At 34.5% G+C, this 17,027-nt stretch overlaps 1 protein-coding gene across 1 annotated transcript; it reads right to left on the bottom strand.

Annotated features, from left to right (window-relative positions):
- Positions 1-2,104: 2,104 nt before the first annotated feature.
- LOC131172778 (uncharacterized) lies at positions 2,105-6,396 on the bottom strand. Its single transcript, XM_058134303.1, has 8 exons — positions 6,381-6,396; positions 5,916-5,929; positions 5,539-5,725; positions 4,527-5,089; positions 3,986-4,387; positions 3,868-3,927; positions 2,596-2,763; positions 2,105-2,203 (listed from the first exon to the last, which is right to left on the bottom strand). The coding sequence occupies exons 1-8, from the start codon at positions 6,394-6,396 to the stop codon at positions 2,105-2,107; spliced, it is 1,509 nt and encodes a 502-aa protein (XP_057990286.1).
- Between the last annotated feature and the right edge of the window lie 10,631 nt (positions 6,397-17,027).

A 17,027-nucleotide genomic window follows, 5' to 3' on the forward strand; every position in this document is an offset into this window, starting at 1 on the left:
TCTCTTTCTGCGTTGTTTTTCGAAGTGGTATTTTTCCTGGATTTGAAGTGGATTTCATATGTGAATCTGGAAATAGGCGGGAACGTAATACGTTTGTTGTGACTTATCCGCAAGTATACGGGTCGTCTCAAGTAATAAAGTGATGAATCAAGTATCGTTCCCACGAGGATTTGCTGTTTGATTACTAAACTATGAATGAAGCGATTATTTGGGCTAATGATTAATGAATAAATGGTAAATGTAAATGAGCAAGGTAAATTGATTAATCTAATTGAAATGGGTAAAGAGCAAACAAACAAATTCTAATTCTAGCTCGCAATTAAACTAAAATTAACAATGGGTAATTTAAACGAAAGTCTAATTATGGTAAAAGTGATTCCAGAGTTGGGGGTTTATGCATAAATTAATTGGGATTTGTCTTGGGCATTCCAATTTTTTAGGGAAAAATAGAGTTTGAAGGAAATTGATTCTAAATCTCTTTGATATCTTTTTCAAGCAAATCAAAGCGTATTCTAAAAATAACCAAACCTACTTTCGCATGTGTTTGATTACTTTAAAACCCATGAAGTTTTGTAACCAATAATTAATTCCTCTTAAAGTCCTAGTTTATTTCTAAATCTAGGTGATTTTAAGTTCCAATCCTTGATTAACTATCAATGACCTTCACCTTTCGGTCCTTCAATCAAAGATTAACACAATACCCAATGGGTACCAACATTAGGCAAGTAAATCAAGCACACAAGGAAGGAATCAAAACTCATATTCATATAAAATAAGGAAATACCCAATCCAAATCCACAAATTAATCTAAAACATATTTCCCAACTCTGAAATCTAAGGAAATTACTCACTCATTATGGTATTTACAAGAAATATAGATGGAAGAATAAAGAAAAACATGATAAAAGGACTGAAATAGGAAAACCCAGGTGGAAAAACCAAGGTCTCTGGTTTCTGGAGCTCCAAACTCGTGCAACAGCTCCTCTTCCTCCAGAGAATGGCGTCTTCTCTACCTCTTTCTATATAATTTTCTTTCCTTTTTCTTTTTCCTCCCTTCCTCTTGTGGCAAAAATAAGGAAATGATGAATTTATATGGTCCCTAAAAGTAAATAAAAGACAAGGAGTGGATAGAAAATGAGGTGTAAAATTATCCAAGTCAGCAGCACTATTCACGTTCTGGGCATTCTGCTTAGGGTTCGGCTTAACCCTAAGCAGCTTCTTAGCAAATTTAGCCTCTGGTCGCACTGTCTGCTTAAGGTTAAGCAGACCTTCAGCAAATCTCGGCAGACTTATAGTAAAATGGACTTTTCTGCTCATGCTTGACTTGTGTTGCACCTTAAGCATTGCCGCTTTACCCTGAGCATGACCTTAAGCAAGGTCTCAAGCAAATTTCGGCTGGTTTGCTCTTTCAAGGCTTGATTTCTTCAACTTTCCTCCATGCTTAAAGAATCCCAAATTTCTTCAAATCACTTCCTAATGCACTCATTGATCCTCGATTTGCCACAAAATCCTATCAAAAACAACAAAATTACAAAAATCAAATATAAAGTATCTAAAATTAACAAATAAACTAAAATAAAGCTAAAAACATAAAATATACTAAAATATAAGGGCAAAATGGATGCAAAACTACCCTAAAATGCCTATATGAAATGAGTGTAACAACGTTCAACTTATTTAGCGATAAGGACGTTGCGAATTGGAATGATTATTATGAGGGTCCGTATGGTTCGGACTTATCACGCGTGTTGCTTTCATTCAATGGATTGAGGACACGTTTTGATGAAGAGTGTTTCGTTAAGGCCTCATTTTGCTTCAACGCTGACTTTTACATGTATCAGCCGGAAATTATGGAGTGTGGGGTCCATCCTATATATAGTAGAGATAAAAGGAGAAGCAGAAATGAAAAGCATCAAGATGACGAGGAATGCCAATCACTTCTTCAAATATTGGAAGATAAATCGAAGAAAAGAAGAATAAATAATGAGGAGGAAGCTTCTTCTTCTTCTTCACTCGATCTAAATCTCTCTGTATCTCTTCCTGCTTCCTCTTAACCAAACCCCACTCACTTTCACAACAGGTATAACTCATTTCTAGTTTGCCGTTACTTTTTAGCATTCTTAATTGCTTTACTCTTACAAATACCTGCAATCTTTTGCAGCTCTATCATCTGCCGCTCTATTGTCATTTGAGAGAGGGAAGACTATACAGGAGAATAATTAAGCTCAAATCAGGGGAAAAACAACAGGTGAAATGATAAATAGTATCTTCGTTATATGTAATGTGAACAATATTACAATATAATATGTTGTTATGTGAACATATAATCTATTTTGTCATCCACATTACAACATTAGCTTCCAAATCTAACGATTGACTGAAACTGAACCCCACTTCACTTCCAAATCAACTAAGATACACATTGCAAATAAACTACAACTCTCTAACCTGAAGAACAAATAGCCTTTATAATTATAACAGGCTTATAATGGAAAGCTAAAGAAATGATAAAATAAGGACGAGGAACAACAACATCACATTAGAGTAGAACAAACATTGTAAATAACTAAAAAACCTCTAAAATGCCTATGGTACAGGAAAAACAGGAATTGAATTTTCTATTGGCTTCTTTACATAATTACTCTTTGGATTGTAGCCGTGGAGAGAGAGATTCTTCATTAGATTGATAAGAGTCATGGGATTATTAGTTTTCTTGATCGTCAAATCATCATCACATTTCCTATCTCCTGCTTTTATATGCTTCTGCACGATAAAGATAGAGTTGCAAAATTAGCAACTAAAAATGAACAAACATTAAGCAGAATTCAGCTAACTTCCATAGCAGTCGGCAAATTTAAAATGGAGCACTAATGCAATTCACAGCAGTCATTCAATTTTAGTTAAAGTATCTAGGCAAGACTTAAGGTTTAGTTGTTGTTGTATCTAGGCAAGATCCCTAACATTGCACAGCAAAATTCATAGAATTCAGCTACTAGTCCAAAACTGATAACAATAAGATCATGATTTTAACAATAGCAAATTTTAGGGAATAAATGCATCTTCTCAGAAGATGCAATGGTCAAACCGGAATTGTTGACAAAACTGTAAGGCTAGTTTTCGAGAGTGAACTTGCAGAAACTCACCATTTTCGTGTATCTCCATTTGCAAAGTTGCAGGCTTATTGTTCTTTTTAGTGTGTAGAGATTTCTCTCGATTTTCATAGAAATTGAAGTCATCTAACAATGAGGTCTTAGCTGAATAACTCTTAAATATATTCAGCATTTCCAAACCTTGCTAAAGTCCAATCTGCAAATTATTATAACAAATCGTGTCAATCCAACCTTTAATATATTCAACAAGAACAGAGGCCACCATGCACAAGTTTCTATTCTAGCAGCATCTTTTGCCAGATATATTGAAATATCAAGCCTAAATTGTATAGTACAACCACTGAAAATAACAGAAAAATGGCAACATACTCTGCTAAGTTGAGTTTTTAATGCAGGGGAACCATATGCACAGCATATTGCAGAAGACTTCCACAAATAGAAGCTGTTGTGTAAGAGAACAGGTCTTTTCTCAAAACCACGAACTTCAAAAATAGAGAGTAGTTTTTTTTTGAGGTTAACATGAACTTAAAAATATTTCTGCTCCATTCCCAACATGACAAGGTCAGGTATAACAAATATTCATTGTAAAGCAGTACTACCATGAAGTAAACACAATTTTCGACAATCAATATGTATTTAGTTCTAGCCATATTTCTTAAAATATAATATAACAAATTAGAAGATGTAAATGTAGAGCAGACTGGCTTTCACAACAGAAACATCAGAAGACAATTGAGTTCTAAAGCAAAGGAGATACCTCTTGAGTGTCTCTGCTATAAGTTACAGGCCGCCTACCATTATTTTCAAGATCTCTGTTCTGCTTCACAGAATGCTGCATCTAACTTTTTATTGCCATTTGGAGTGCTTGCCCATACATCATATTTAATGCTCTTATGAATGTCATCTTCATTGTAAGATTTGATAACATAGAACTTAGCATCTGCGTACTTAGTTTCAAAATCTGGTTTGTTATGCTGATCTCTTTGTACAGTGATTCCCAAGTCTTCCTTGACAGCAGTCTCCCGAGAAGGAAATTTGTTAGAGCCCCTAGGACCAGAAGTTAGTTCATTTGAGGTTTCAAAATCACTGTTTTTATAGAATCTGTCTCCAGATTTATTTCTATCATTTCCATTCCATATCCTTCCGATCTGTCTATAGTTCATAGGACAATTATGCGGGAATGGACCATGTTTTTGGATAGAAAAAGGAGGCAAATTTCCTACAGGATGGTATCCTTTCGAGAGACCTGCTGAGAAATCAGAACCCAATGCAGACACCTGTAACAAAAAAAGTTAAATCAGCAAAAACACTCAAAACTGAAGACTAGCGATGATCAACAAGCACAACAAACTTCAAAATCAATTCTTTTTGGGAAAGTTTAAAGATATAGACATAAAAAGTAAGAATATTTCATACCTTGTTTAAAGATCTAATTGCTTGTGTATTTGTAGACTTAGAGGATTTGCCAGCAGAATTGTCATTAGACTTCATAGAGTTAAAACCACTGGACTTGGCAAAAGTAGAAGCTGATCCATATTTTCCATTTTGAGAACCAGTATTGCCATTTGAGACATCACTAAAATATGCTGAATCCCATGAATAGCAAGGCATGGCTTCTGATCCATAGAAAACAGGATGTGGAAGGTATCCAGGTGAAGAAAAATATGCTTGTTGACCAACACTTTGCCCATCTACCCCAACCACTGCCCCAGAAGCATATGGATTATAGCAGGTAAATAATAAACTAGTGATCCATTGTGTGATTGCATCCCTGATGTGATCAACCGATACACTAGTATCAATTATCAACAAGACACAATTATACAAAACTACCCTTATCAGCCAAGCAGAACGAGACATAGTTTTGCCTAATTTTTGCAAATAGAAATGAAAGTATACGTCAGAAGAACATACCATATGAGATCCATCTGCTTGAAAATAACCATGATCATCCAATTGTGTGAAGGATCCATTATACTCTGCAACAAAGAGTAAGTTTAAGAAATAATATACCATAAATTAATCTAATTCTCAAATTATAAACTTCAGAGCTGCAAATCAAACTGAAAAAAAAAATCTTTAATTGAAGCAAAGTAAAGTAACTTAATATTTTCAAAATTATCATGCTTGAAGACGTGCTAAAGTATTATCTTTTCATTTTTCACATGATTGCACCATTAGCCTAAAAAATGATTCTGACTATATGGAAGTCAACTACAAAATATGAGTACTTAATCACAAGGCCGATTAACATCATCCTATGCAATACATTGAGGAGTATATTACCAGACATCTCAAGTCTCAACTTTACTGAAAACCTATTATATGAGTACTTTTAACTAAGATTATGGCATTCCATTTAATTGACTTTATCACAACTCCAAAAGATTATATATAAGAAGAATATATAACCGTCTCAATATCCCACCTGGGTAGTAATAACTGTAACTACTAGTCGGTGGATTGTAAATACCGAGGTCTCCAACAGACTCTTGGTCAGTCTCCCCTTTGATACTAGAATTACCATGTACTTCACCGTTGGTATTAGAAGTAGCATCCCGTGAAAAGCAACTGAATGATGTTGAGCCACATGGTAATCCATATTTTCCAGAAGCCTGAAAACAAAGACATACAAAGGAAAATAAGATAATAAAAGATAATCTTGTTCTACTAAGCATTAAGTAAGTTTGTTGTTAAAATAACCATCTAATCTTGTTCTACTAAGCATTAAGTTTGTTGTTAAAATAACCATCTACCATGCACAGAATAAATTTGTGCAATGTGGATGCCTAGAGATACACATACAGAGCCACAAAAATCTAAGATCCAAAAAATTTAAATAAAACACTAGCAATCCTTTTAAACAAGAAGAATGGATCTCATGGTACTCACACAAATAGATCATATTCTTGAACTTATGTTATAATGACCAAAAACATATTTCCTTGACCTTTTAGCGTTTTATAATTCTCAGTAATCCAATGCATACCATACACCAAACCACAAAGTGAAAGTCGGCACAACTACAAGAAAGATAGTATAGGAAAGACAGCTATTAGCCGTCACTTATTTTGTATTTATTTAGGGCATTTGTTTAGGAATTTTTGTGTGCATATCTGTTCTTACCTTTTGTTGTATGATTCTGATACAATTTTGGTAGTTTAGCTTGATTAGGAACCTATTTGTTAGCTGTAATTTTTTATATATATCTTTAATTTTTGAGGCAATAAACATCAGAATTCTTATTCCAAAATTTCTTAGTTCTTTTACATGGTATCAGAGCCATAGCTGATGAAAAGGAAAATGAGAGTTCTAGATTAGGGAAGAAAACTTCTAGTTCTTACACACTGAATTCGAATGACAACCCAGGTAACTTGATTACCCAAGTTCAGTTGAAGGGCGAGAATTGCGAAGAATGGGCGCGAGCTATGCGGACTGCATTGCGGGCCAAAAAGAAATATGGTTTTATTGATGGATCTGTCAAGCAACCAGCAGATGACTCACTGGAACTCGAAGATTGGTGGACGGTTAACTCTATGCTGGTTTCTTGGGTGTTTAACACCATTGAACCGATGCTTCGCTCGACCATCTCTCACATGGAGAATGTAAAGTATCTGTGGGAGGATATTAAACAGAGGTTCTCGATTGAATGGTCCACGAATGTAGCAACTGAGATCGGATCTGGCGAATTGTAGGCAGGAAGGTCAATCAATCGTGTCCTATTTCGGAAGACTCAAAACGTTATGGGATGAAATAAACAACTATGATCAGATACCAGTGTGTATCTGTGCAGGCTGCAGATGCAATCTTACCATTGAATTGGAAAGAAAGCGTGAAGAAGAGAGAGTTCATCAGTTTTTGATGGGCTTGGATGAAGAAGGATACGGAACAGTGCGCTCTAATATTTTGAGCACTGAACCCTTGCCTAATTTGAATCGTTCCTATGCTATGGTTGTTCAGCAAGAGCGGGTGCAAACTATGACACGAACCAAGGAAGAAAGAGGCAATCCTATGAGTTTTGCAATTCGAGCAGGTAGTCGAAATTCAGGAGGGGATAAAGACAAATCCTCAATTTGTTCTAATTGCAACCGAGAGGGACATGATGCTGAAAGTTGTTTCCAGCTGATAGGTTATCCAGAATGGTGGGGTAATAGACCACGTGGAACTTCTGCTGGACGAGGAGGTGGTCAAAAGCGTGGCAATGGAGCAGGACGTAGCAAGGGAGGAGTTGCTCGTGCCAACGCCACACAAGCAACTGCAGTTGATGGTGGGCATGGAATTGTGACAGATTCAAATCGAAAGGGTCTTAGTGGATTAAATGAAGAGCAGTGGGCTGCTTTGCTGGGCATGTGATGCGTCCCTACCGCAAGTGCACGGGTCGTACAAGTAGTATAGAAAAGATATCGATCCCACGAGGAATTGTGTTAATGATTGAATTTTTGATATAAAAGTTGGGTAAATTGAAATATTTTCGAAATTGAAGTAATGAATTGATGGGTAATGGAGTATGAAATCTAAATATGCAAAATTAATATTCTATTCAACAATGTATTAATTAAACTAAAATTGCATCAAATTGAAATAAGCAAGTTCAAATATGGCAATATTCAAAATGGCAAATGATTAAATTCGATTAGAAATTAACAATGGTAAAAAGGCGATTCCGGAGTTCGGGATTTCATATTCGAGCTATTTTGGAATTTTTAAATTGGTTATCCAATCTTATGAAGCTTATGGGTTTTAAGGAGATTAATTCTTAAATCCTTTGAATTCCCTTTCGAGTGAGACAAAGAGTGCCTTAATCAAACTAATCCTACTTTCGTGGAGTTAGAATTAATTAAGACCCATTAAGTTCTTTAATTAATCTATGAATCCTCTTAATCCTTAGCCTATTTCTAGGTCTAAGTTAATTAAGTTCAATTTCTTGATTATCTATCACAAGGCCTTCTCCTTTCGGTGCTTCAACCATGGATTATGAACATCACTTAATGGGATCCTACACTAAGCATGTCATTAAGCATACAAGAAATGAATAAAACTCATTAAGACCACAAAATATGGATTACCCAATCAAAATCTACAAAATATCTCAAATATTACAACCCTTACTCCAGAATCAAAAGTAAACTACTCACTATCCATAATTCTTACAAGATATTATGAGTTTATAAGGAGATAAAGCTTTAATCTAAGCTAAGAAGTAAGAAATTAAACACTAGAAATGTAGAAAAGTGTAAGGAAAGAAAGAAATCTGCAAATCTTGGTTGAAAATGGTGTGGAAGGTGAAGGTGACTCTTCAAATTCTGCTCAGCCCCTCCTTTCCTTTTCTGCTCCTTCTCCCCCCTCCAAAATGGGAAAATGGGACTATTTATAGCATTTTTCTGACATGGAGCCCTAAAATGGTATGTTCTAGGAGGAATTAATTGAGGGAATCTCCTGCCAGCTCATTAATAAACTCTTTATGGGACTGCATACGGCTGGTTCTGAGTCACTTATGCGAAGCTGCATAACTTGGTGCATAGGTTATGCACAATTCCGTGAAGGTGCATAAGGGAGGCGAGAATGTGCATAAGCTATGCAGTCTCCTTATGCACATTTCGGCTGGTTCTGGAACAGTGATCTTTCTCCTTATGCAGATCTGCATAGCTTATGCGGCAAGTTATGCACAGTTTGGTCAATGCATATTTCAGCTTGAAAATCTGTTCTTTGACATCTTTGGCTGTAGAAGACACTCCTCAATGGCAAAATTCTCTTCAGTCCTTCAAAAACACCATTTTTCCTACAAAACAAAGTAAAAATTACAAATTAATGCAAAATTGACAACTATGAAAAACTAACTAATTAACTAATGAAATTAGCTAAAAATGGCTAATAATCAAATAAAAATGGTTATAAAATTAGACCTAAATGACTATGCAAGATATATGCATCAGCATGTTGAATTCTTGTCAGAATGGTGGCAATGAGAGGCTGACAGGTACGCAGAGGATATTTCCTTGGATTATTGACACAAGAGCTTCCCATCATATGACAGGAACGTTGGCATTTTTGAGTGAATTGCGTGACATTGTGCCATGCTTGTTTTAACCAGATGCGAGAGTCTTCAAAGTTTACCAGAGCTTCCATCATGCTTAAAATACTTAATTGCAAGTGATTGCCCCTCTCTAGAATCTGCATCAATTTCTTTCCATTTCTTAGAACATGAAGATGAAAATGAAAAAGCAGATAAAAGTGAAGAATTAAATGTAGAGTGGATTTTGTTGTGACTTATCCGCAAGTATACGGGTCGTCTCAAGTAATAAAGTGATGAATCAAGTATCGTTCCCACGAGGATTTGCTGTTTGATTACTAAACTATGAATGAAGCGATTATTTGGGCTAATGATTAATGAATAAATGGTAAATGTAAATGAGCAAGGTAAATTGATTAATCTAATTGAAATGGGTAAAGAGCAAACAAACAAATTCTAATTCTAGCTCGCAATTAAACTAAAATTAACAATGGGTAATTTAAACGAAAGTCTAATTATGGTAAAAGTGATTCCAGAGTTGGGGGTTTATGCATAAATTAATTGGGATTTGTCTTGGGCATTCCAATTTTTAGGGAAAAATAGAGTTTGAAGGAAATTGATTCTAAATCTCTTTGATATCTTTTTCAAGCAAATCAAAGCGTATTCTAAAAATAACCAAACCTACTTTCGCATGTGTTTGATTACTTTAAAACCCATGAAGTTTTGTAACCAATAATTAATTCCTCTTAAAGTCCTAGTTTATTTCTAAATCTAGGTGATTTTAAGTTTCAATCCTTGATTAACTATCAATGACCTTCACCTTTCGGTCCTTCAATCAAAGATTAACACAATACCCAATGGGTACCAACATTAGGCAAGTAAATCAAGCACACAAGGAAGGAATCAAAACTCATATTCATATAAAATAAGGAAATACCCAATCCAAATCCACAAATTAATCTAAAACATATTTCCCAACTCTGAAATCTAAGGAAATTACTCACTCATTATGGTATTTACAAGAAATATAGATGGAAGAATAAAGAAAAACATGATAAAAGGACTGAAATAGGAAAACCCAGGTGGAAAAACCAAGGTCTCTGGTTTCTGGAGCTCCAAACTCGTGCAACAGCTCCTCTTCCTCCAGAGAATGGCGTCTTCTCTACCTCTTTCTATATAATTTTCTTTCCTTTTTCTTTTTCCTCCCTTCCTCTTGTGGCAAAAATAAGGAAATGATGAATTTATATGGTCCCTAAAAGTTACCCTAAAAGTAAATAAAAGACAAGGAGTGGATAGAAAATGAGGTGTAAAATTATCCAAGTCAGCAGCACTATTCACGTTCTGGGCATTCTGCTTAGGGTTCGGCTTAACCCTAAGCAGCTTCTTAGCAAATTTAGCCTGGTCGCATGCTCGCTTAAGGTTGCGGACCTTCAAGAAATCTCGGCAGACTTATAGTAAAATGGACTTTTCTGCTCATGCTTGACTTGTGTTGCACCTTAAGCATTGCCGCTTTACCCTGAGCATGACCTTAAGCAAGGTCTCAAGCAAATTTCGGCTGGTTTGCTCTTTCAAGGCTTGATTTCTTCAACTTTCCTCCATGCTTAAAGAATCCCAAATTTCTTCAAATCACTTCCTAATGCACTCATTGATCCTCGATTTGCCACAAAATCCTATCAAAAACAACAAAATTACAAAAATCAAATATAAAGTATCTAAAATTAACAAATAAACTAAAATAAAGCTAAAAACATAAAATATACTAAAATATAAGGGCAAAATGGATGCAAAACTACCCTAAAATGCCTATATGAAATGAGTGTAACAGATTTCATATATGACTCTGGAAATAGACAGGGACACAATAAATTCATCTTATTTATGAATTCTGATGGTTATTATGAAGGTCCGTGGTGTTGGAACTCATCACACTTGTTGCTTTCATTCAATGGATTGAGGACACGTTTTGATGAAGAGTGTTTCGTTAAGGCCTCATTTTGCTTCACCACTGACGATGACGAGGAGTATACTATGAAGTGTGGGGTACATCCTATATATAGTAGAAATAAAAGGGGAAGCAGAAATCAAGGGCATCAGGATGACGGGGAATATTGGAAAACAACTTGAAGAGAAGAAGAATAAATAATGAGGAAGAAGAAGAGGAAGAGGAGGCTTCTTCTTCTTCACTCGATCTAAATCTCTCTATCTCTTCCCGCTTCCTCTTAGCCAAACCCTACTCACGTTCACTACAGGTATAACTCATTTATAGTTTGCTGTTACTCTTAATTGCTTTACTCTTATTACAAATACTTGCAATCTTTTGCAGCTCTATCATCTCCTTATTTGGTTCTTAACAACCTGCCGCTCCATATTTTAGAAAGAGAAGGATGACTATACAGGAGAATAATTGAGCTCAAATCAGGGGGAAAAAACATGTGAAATGATAAATACTATTTTCGTTATACGTAATGTAATCAATATTGCAATAAACTATGTTGTTATGTGAACATATAATCTATTCTGTCATCCACATTACTACATTAACTTCCAAATCTAATGATTGACTGAAACTGAACCTTCTTCACTTCCAAATCAACTAACATAAACATTGCAAATAAACTACAACTCTCTAACCTGAAGAATGAATAGCCTTTATAGTTATAACTGGCTTAAAATGGAAAGCTAAAGAAATGATAAAATAAGGAAGAGGAACAACAACATCACATTAGAGGAAAACCTCTCTAGTAGAATAAACATTGTAAATAACTAAAAAGGCTCTAAAATGCCTATGGTGTAGGAACAACAGGAATTGAATTTTCTATTGGCTTCTTTACAGAATTACTCATTGGATTGTAGCCGTGGAGAGAGATTCTTTTTTAGATTGAAAACAATCATGGGATTAGTAGTTTTCTTGATCCGCAAATCATCAGCACATTTCCTATCTCCTGCATTTGCATGCTTCTGCACAATAAAAATAGAGTCGCAAAATTAGCAACTAAAAATGAACAAACATTAAGCAGAATTCAGCTAACTTCCATAGCAGTCGGAAAATTTAAAATGGGAGCTATAATACAATTCACAGCAGTCATTCAATTTTATAGTTAAGTATCTAGGCAAGGCTAAAGGCTTTGTTGTTGTATTTAGGCAAGATCCCTAACATGGCACAACGAAATTCATAGAATTCAGCGACTAGTCCAAAACCGATTGGAGAAAGTGAATACAACATTAAGATCATGAGTTTAACAATAGCAAATTTTAGAGGAAAAATGCAACTCCTCAGAAGAAGCAACGTCAAAACCAGAATTGGTGACAAAACTATATTGCTAACATCCTGGTTCTAACATTAGGAGAATCATAATTATATTAATTTTTTTTTTAATTGAAATGATTTTCATTAAATAGGCTATATGGAGGTGAGAAGAGAAAGAAATGAGAACTAATAAGGAGCATTAACGCCCTAATTCTAGTGACAACAGAATTTGAAAAAAAAAAAAGTAAATTAAATAAATTAATATATTGTTAAGTTTTGAATTTTTGAAAAATTAAAAAAAATAATAAAAGAAAGAAAGAAGTCTAGAGATTTCTCCAAGCCTCTAGCTGTAATAGAAAGGGGCAAAATAGGATAAAAAAAAGAGTCGAGAATTGGGGGAGAAACAGGGGGAGCATCTACGGGTTAGAGAAAGAGGGGGAGGGAGAAAAATAGTGGTGCCGAACCCAATCCAGCCAATTTTTTAACCAAACTCCATTTTCTCAAGCCTTTAGGTTTAACAATGCAAATTTCATTTGATTGTCGGAAAGCAAATTGGGCAAAGCTTCTCCAATCTTCCATGCAGTGTCAAGTGAAGGCCCTGTTATTCCTATTCCTAGACTTGCATATCTATTCAGTCCATGAGGTGAAGATTACTAGATGTTATAATTTTTAGCAATTTCTTGATAAGAAGTTTAAATCTTTAATGATTTAATTGACTATTAGCCTGGTTGATTCTCACATCATACGCTTTTCACCTTAAGTTCCACATAAACAACCTGAGCAAGAGATTTTATTTCTGTTTGTGCATTCCTGTTAGGTAATTTCAATTGTCCAACTGGCTTTTCTTTATTTTTTTGTGGGATCATTTAAAACAAGGATTATTTTGACATAATTGATACACCAACGGACTTTGGAACAATATGCAGAAATCTTGAAAAAGGTGATAAATATATTGAAGATGTCTATAAAGATGTTCAATTCATTTGGGACAACTGTTACAAGTATGGTAGTAAAGGTGACTATGCATTGGACCTCATGAGCTGCAGCTGGTTTATTCGCTGAACAATCAAGAGGTTCGAGTGGTATGCGTTTTATGATAGTGTTCTTTCTCAATCAAATCTTTTTTATTTGTCTGCTAAGGCTCATTTGGTAAACTTGCCTTTCCTTTTTTATCATTTTTACCATTTTGACACTAATATAGCCTTTTATTGGTTGGCACGCGGAAACATTGCCACCACACAAATACTAGGTCTTACTTATCCTAGGTCTTTTTTTGTTGTTATAAATCATAGCTTCAAAAATGGAGGAATAGCTATTATTTTAGGACTTGATAACACTATAAAAAAATGAATTTCAGTGCTTTAGGCAATATATCAGTACTTTTTTTTATGAAAATATATAAATTTTAATTTGTGACATAATTATATCCTCCATTAGTTTTCCTTCAAAATTATCATTAGCTTGCTTACATGGGTCTTAAGCAGGGGTTGTTGGGGCCAAACTATGCCGAGAAATAACTAATGTGGCAGGGCAATATATATGGCAACAAATCGGATGAAACATTGCCATAAGATATTTTTTAGTGCCAAATCATATATGCTATCAGAGGAAGAGTTCCTGATTGCTACCACAAAGTAACCCTTCTTTCATCCCAAAACATCATAAGTCAACTATGATTCATTCTGATCCTTTATCAATTGGTAAATACAGCAATTTGTTCATAGTGGGATTTGCGTGGACAGCTGAAACAGCTGATTCATACGTTCATGGTTTGTCTATGTTAGATAGTTTGGGAAAGTTTTTTTTCTTCTTGTTGTTTATCGGAAAATGCTGTGCTCCACTGGTTTAAGGGTGTCTGGCTTCATGGTAGCCTGAGCATCATTCATTTTCATTGTGCCAGGTGCTGAAGGCCCTCAAGGGAAGAAGGACATTGGAGCATCAAGTCAAGGACATGGTAAAAGCGGTCAATCGAAACAGAAGACAAAAAGGCGTCATGGGTTTGTCTCTGTGCGGGTTAATTGTTTTTCTGTTAATGCGAAGTATATAAAATTTTCCTCCACTGTTCTAGACATATTTTGGGAATTCTTGAAATTAAATGGTAATTCCCGGATTCTGAATATCCAACTTTTAGACGTCTCATTGCGGTTATTTGGTAAATCTACATTGGCAGCAGATGAATCCAGCAGGAAATGATGAATGGTCATACAAGTAGCAGAGGACAATTTTTTCATCTTTCTTTTGTTGTTTTCATGCTCAATTTTCAGCTGGTCCTGTGAGATATTTTGGATGATTAAATCTTATAGTTGTGAAATTTATTCAGTGTAGTCCAGTTGTTAACTGGTGTTAATAAACTTGGATAAAATCTAATGTAAACATCAAACAGACTCCATGTGGCCCATGTGTCAGTGCACCCTGCTTTTGCTTTGTTCTCACATGTTAGACAGCGTCTTAGATTGCACAAAATGTTGTATCATAATCTTTCTTTGCTTTAAATGACATAGCTAGTTCTAATTTGCAGAAAGCGCCATAACTTGATTGCCTATGCGCCGTATGTGTTCTAAAGCGCCGTAGAAGAGAGCGTGAGGAGAATGCTGGACTTGCTAGCTGTAAAGATTGGAGGCGCTGATAACAAACATGCTCATGGGTTGAAGCAAGAGGTGTGTCTATATTTTTTTACTAATGAATGGGTATCCATATTCAAACTTCGTTGATCAAGTAGATATTAAGTTTGTCATAACCAATCCACCATTTCATGTTATATAACTAGCAAGGAAAATCTATTTAATTTATATTGTAATATCTTAACTCTCTTGAGATACATAAATAACTAACAAGGAAAATTCATAAATATTATTCCAGATCCAAAATTTAAAGAAATAGAGAGAAAACTTAGAAAATAAAGAAAACTAAAATTAACCTACTTTGGACCGTATCCGAAGGCTGCCTACGTACTTCCATTACAAAATGAAGGATCAGGTCCACATAGCTCTCAAATCAATTATAATTGACATTTCTACTTTATACTTTCTAATTATCAATTCTACTGCAAAACTTTTAACCATTTCCAATTCTTGCCAAAAATTCAGCAACATCTTCCTTGTTGTAAAATGGACATTTTCCTTATTCAAACGCAAATTTCAACAAACAATTTTCAATTGAGACAAGCGCCCATCCAAAGTTTCACACACAGAATAATAATAATAATAATAATAATAATAATAATAATAATAATAATAATAATACAAAGATAGATAGGTAAAATCCATTCTCTAACTCATTTTATTTTATTTTCCCCTTTAGCATCACAAAGAATGCCTAAAATATTAGTATATGGTTCGACCTACCACTTCGTAATTTCTAAATTATGAATAGGGTAGTGTGTCATTTAATCAACCTCAATTCCAACCTCACAGCCAAAGTTGATTTAATAATAATAAAATAGATAAAATCTAGAATGATTACATATGCACCAACTATAATAACTCCACTTTCAAGAATTTTATGTATCATTCAATTAACTAGAATTTCATATATACAGCACAAAAAGAAAATCACAAAGCAATATTCAAGAATAAAATTTTAATTATATTTCACTTACCCTTGGAGAAATAAGGCTCAGATTATTGTTACATTTAAATACACAAATTTTACCTAGTTTTAGCAAACATAATTTAGGTAAGCTCGTAAACAAGACACTAGTGGAAGACATTAGTCCCCTTGTTGAGCTTAGCAAATAGAAGAAATTTAAATTGCTGAAGTATTTAATCTTGAAGGTCCTATGGAGATACAAAGCTGAATGAATTGGAAAAATTAGAATATATATATATATATATATATATATATATATATATATATATATATAAACAAATGCAAGTAGTTGTTAAATCATTTTTTTTATTATTATTATGAAGTGGCAGATTAAACAGGCTTAGAAAATAAATCTTGTTCCACCTCAAAATCTCTTTTAATGCATAAATTCCTCCACCTAGCCTAACTCTTCACATATAGGTCATTGATAGATATTGCATTATCAGCAGAGTAACAAGTTTTGTTTTTTAAAAAAAAATCATCAATCCCCAATTTCTCATACTAAAATTTCATACTCTACTAATTGATTGATTAGTTAGACACAAATCATGTCATCTTTTTAACATTTCAATAGCATGAAAGAATGATTAACAATTCTAATGACTTATTAATTTAATTCAGAGCTATTATACTCGGGCATCAATACCCTAATCTAGTTTAACTAATGCTTCAACAAATGAAAAGGGAAAAATACAAGAAAGAAATATAACCTGGTTACTGCTGGTGTCTGTGCTTCGCTTATCTCCAACAAATAGACTATCTAGTGATGGTGATGAAAATAAGAGGCTCAACAGACCTTAATGGCAGCCTCCACATGTTGAATTTCATTGAAGCTTTATGAATTTGGAACCTTCAAGTTCTGTTCCCAAATATTCGATTTTCCTTCTCCACTAATTTACAGTTGCCTTGCTTTGCTTCTCTACTGGGTTGGAGAACAATTGGATCACTTCTTTTCCTATTATCGATCATTGATTCCACATCTCTCTCTCTCTCTCTCTCTCTCTCTCTCTCTCGTGTTAAGTCAGTAAAGTCACAACTCGATTCCTTCATGCGATGGTGATGCCACGACGAT

Source organism: Hevea brasiliensis, chromosome 14 (assembly GCF_030052815.1).
Source record: "Hevea brasiliensis isolate MT/VB/25A 57/8 chromosome 14, ASM3005281v1, whole genome shotgun sequence".
NCBI lineage: Eukaryota > Viridiplantae > Streptophyta > Magnoliopsida > Malpighiales > Euphorbiaceae > Hevea > Hevea brasiliensis.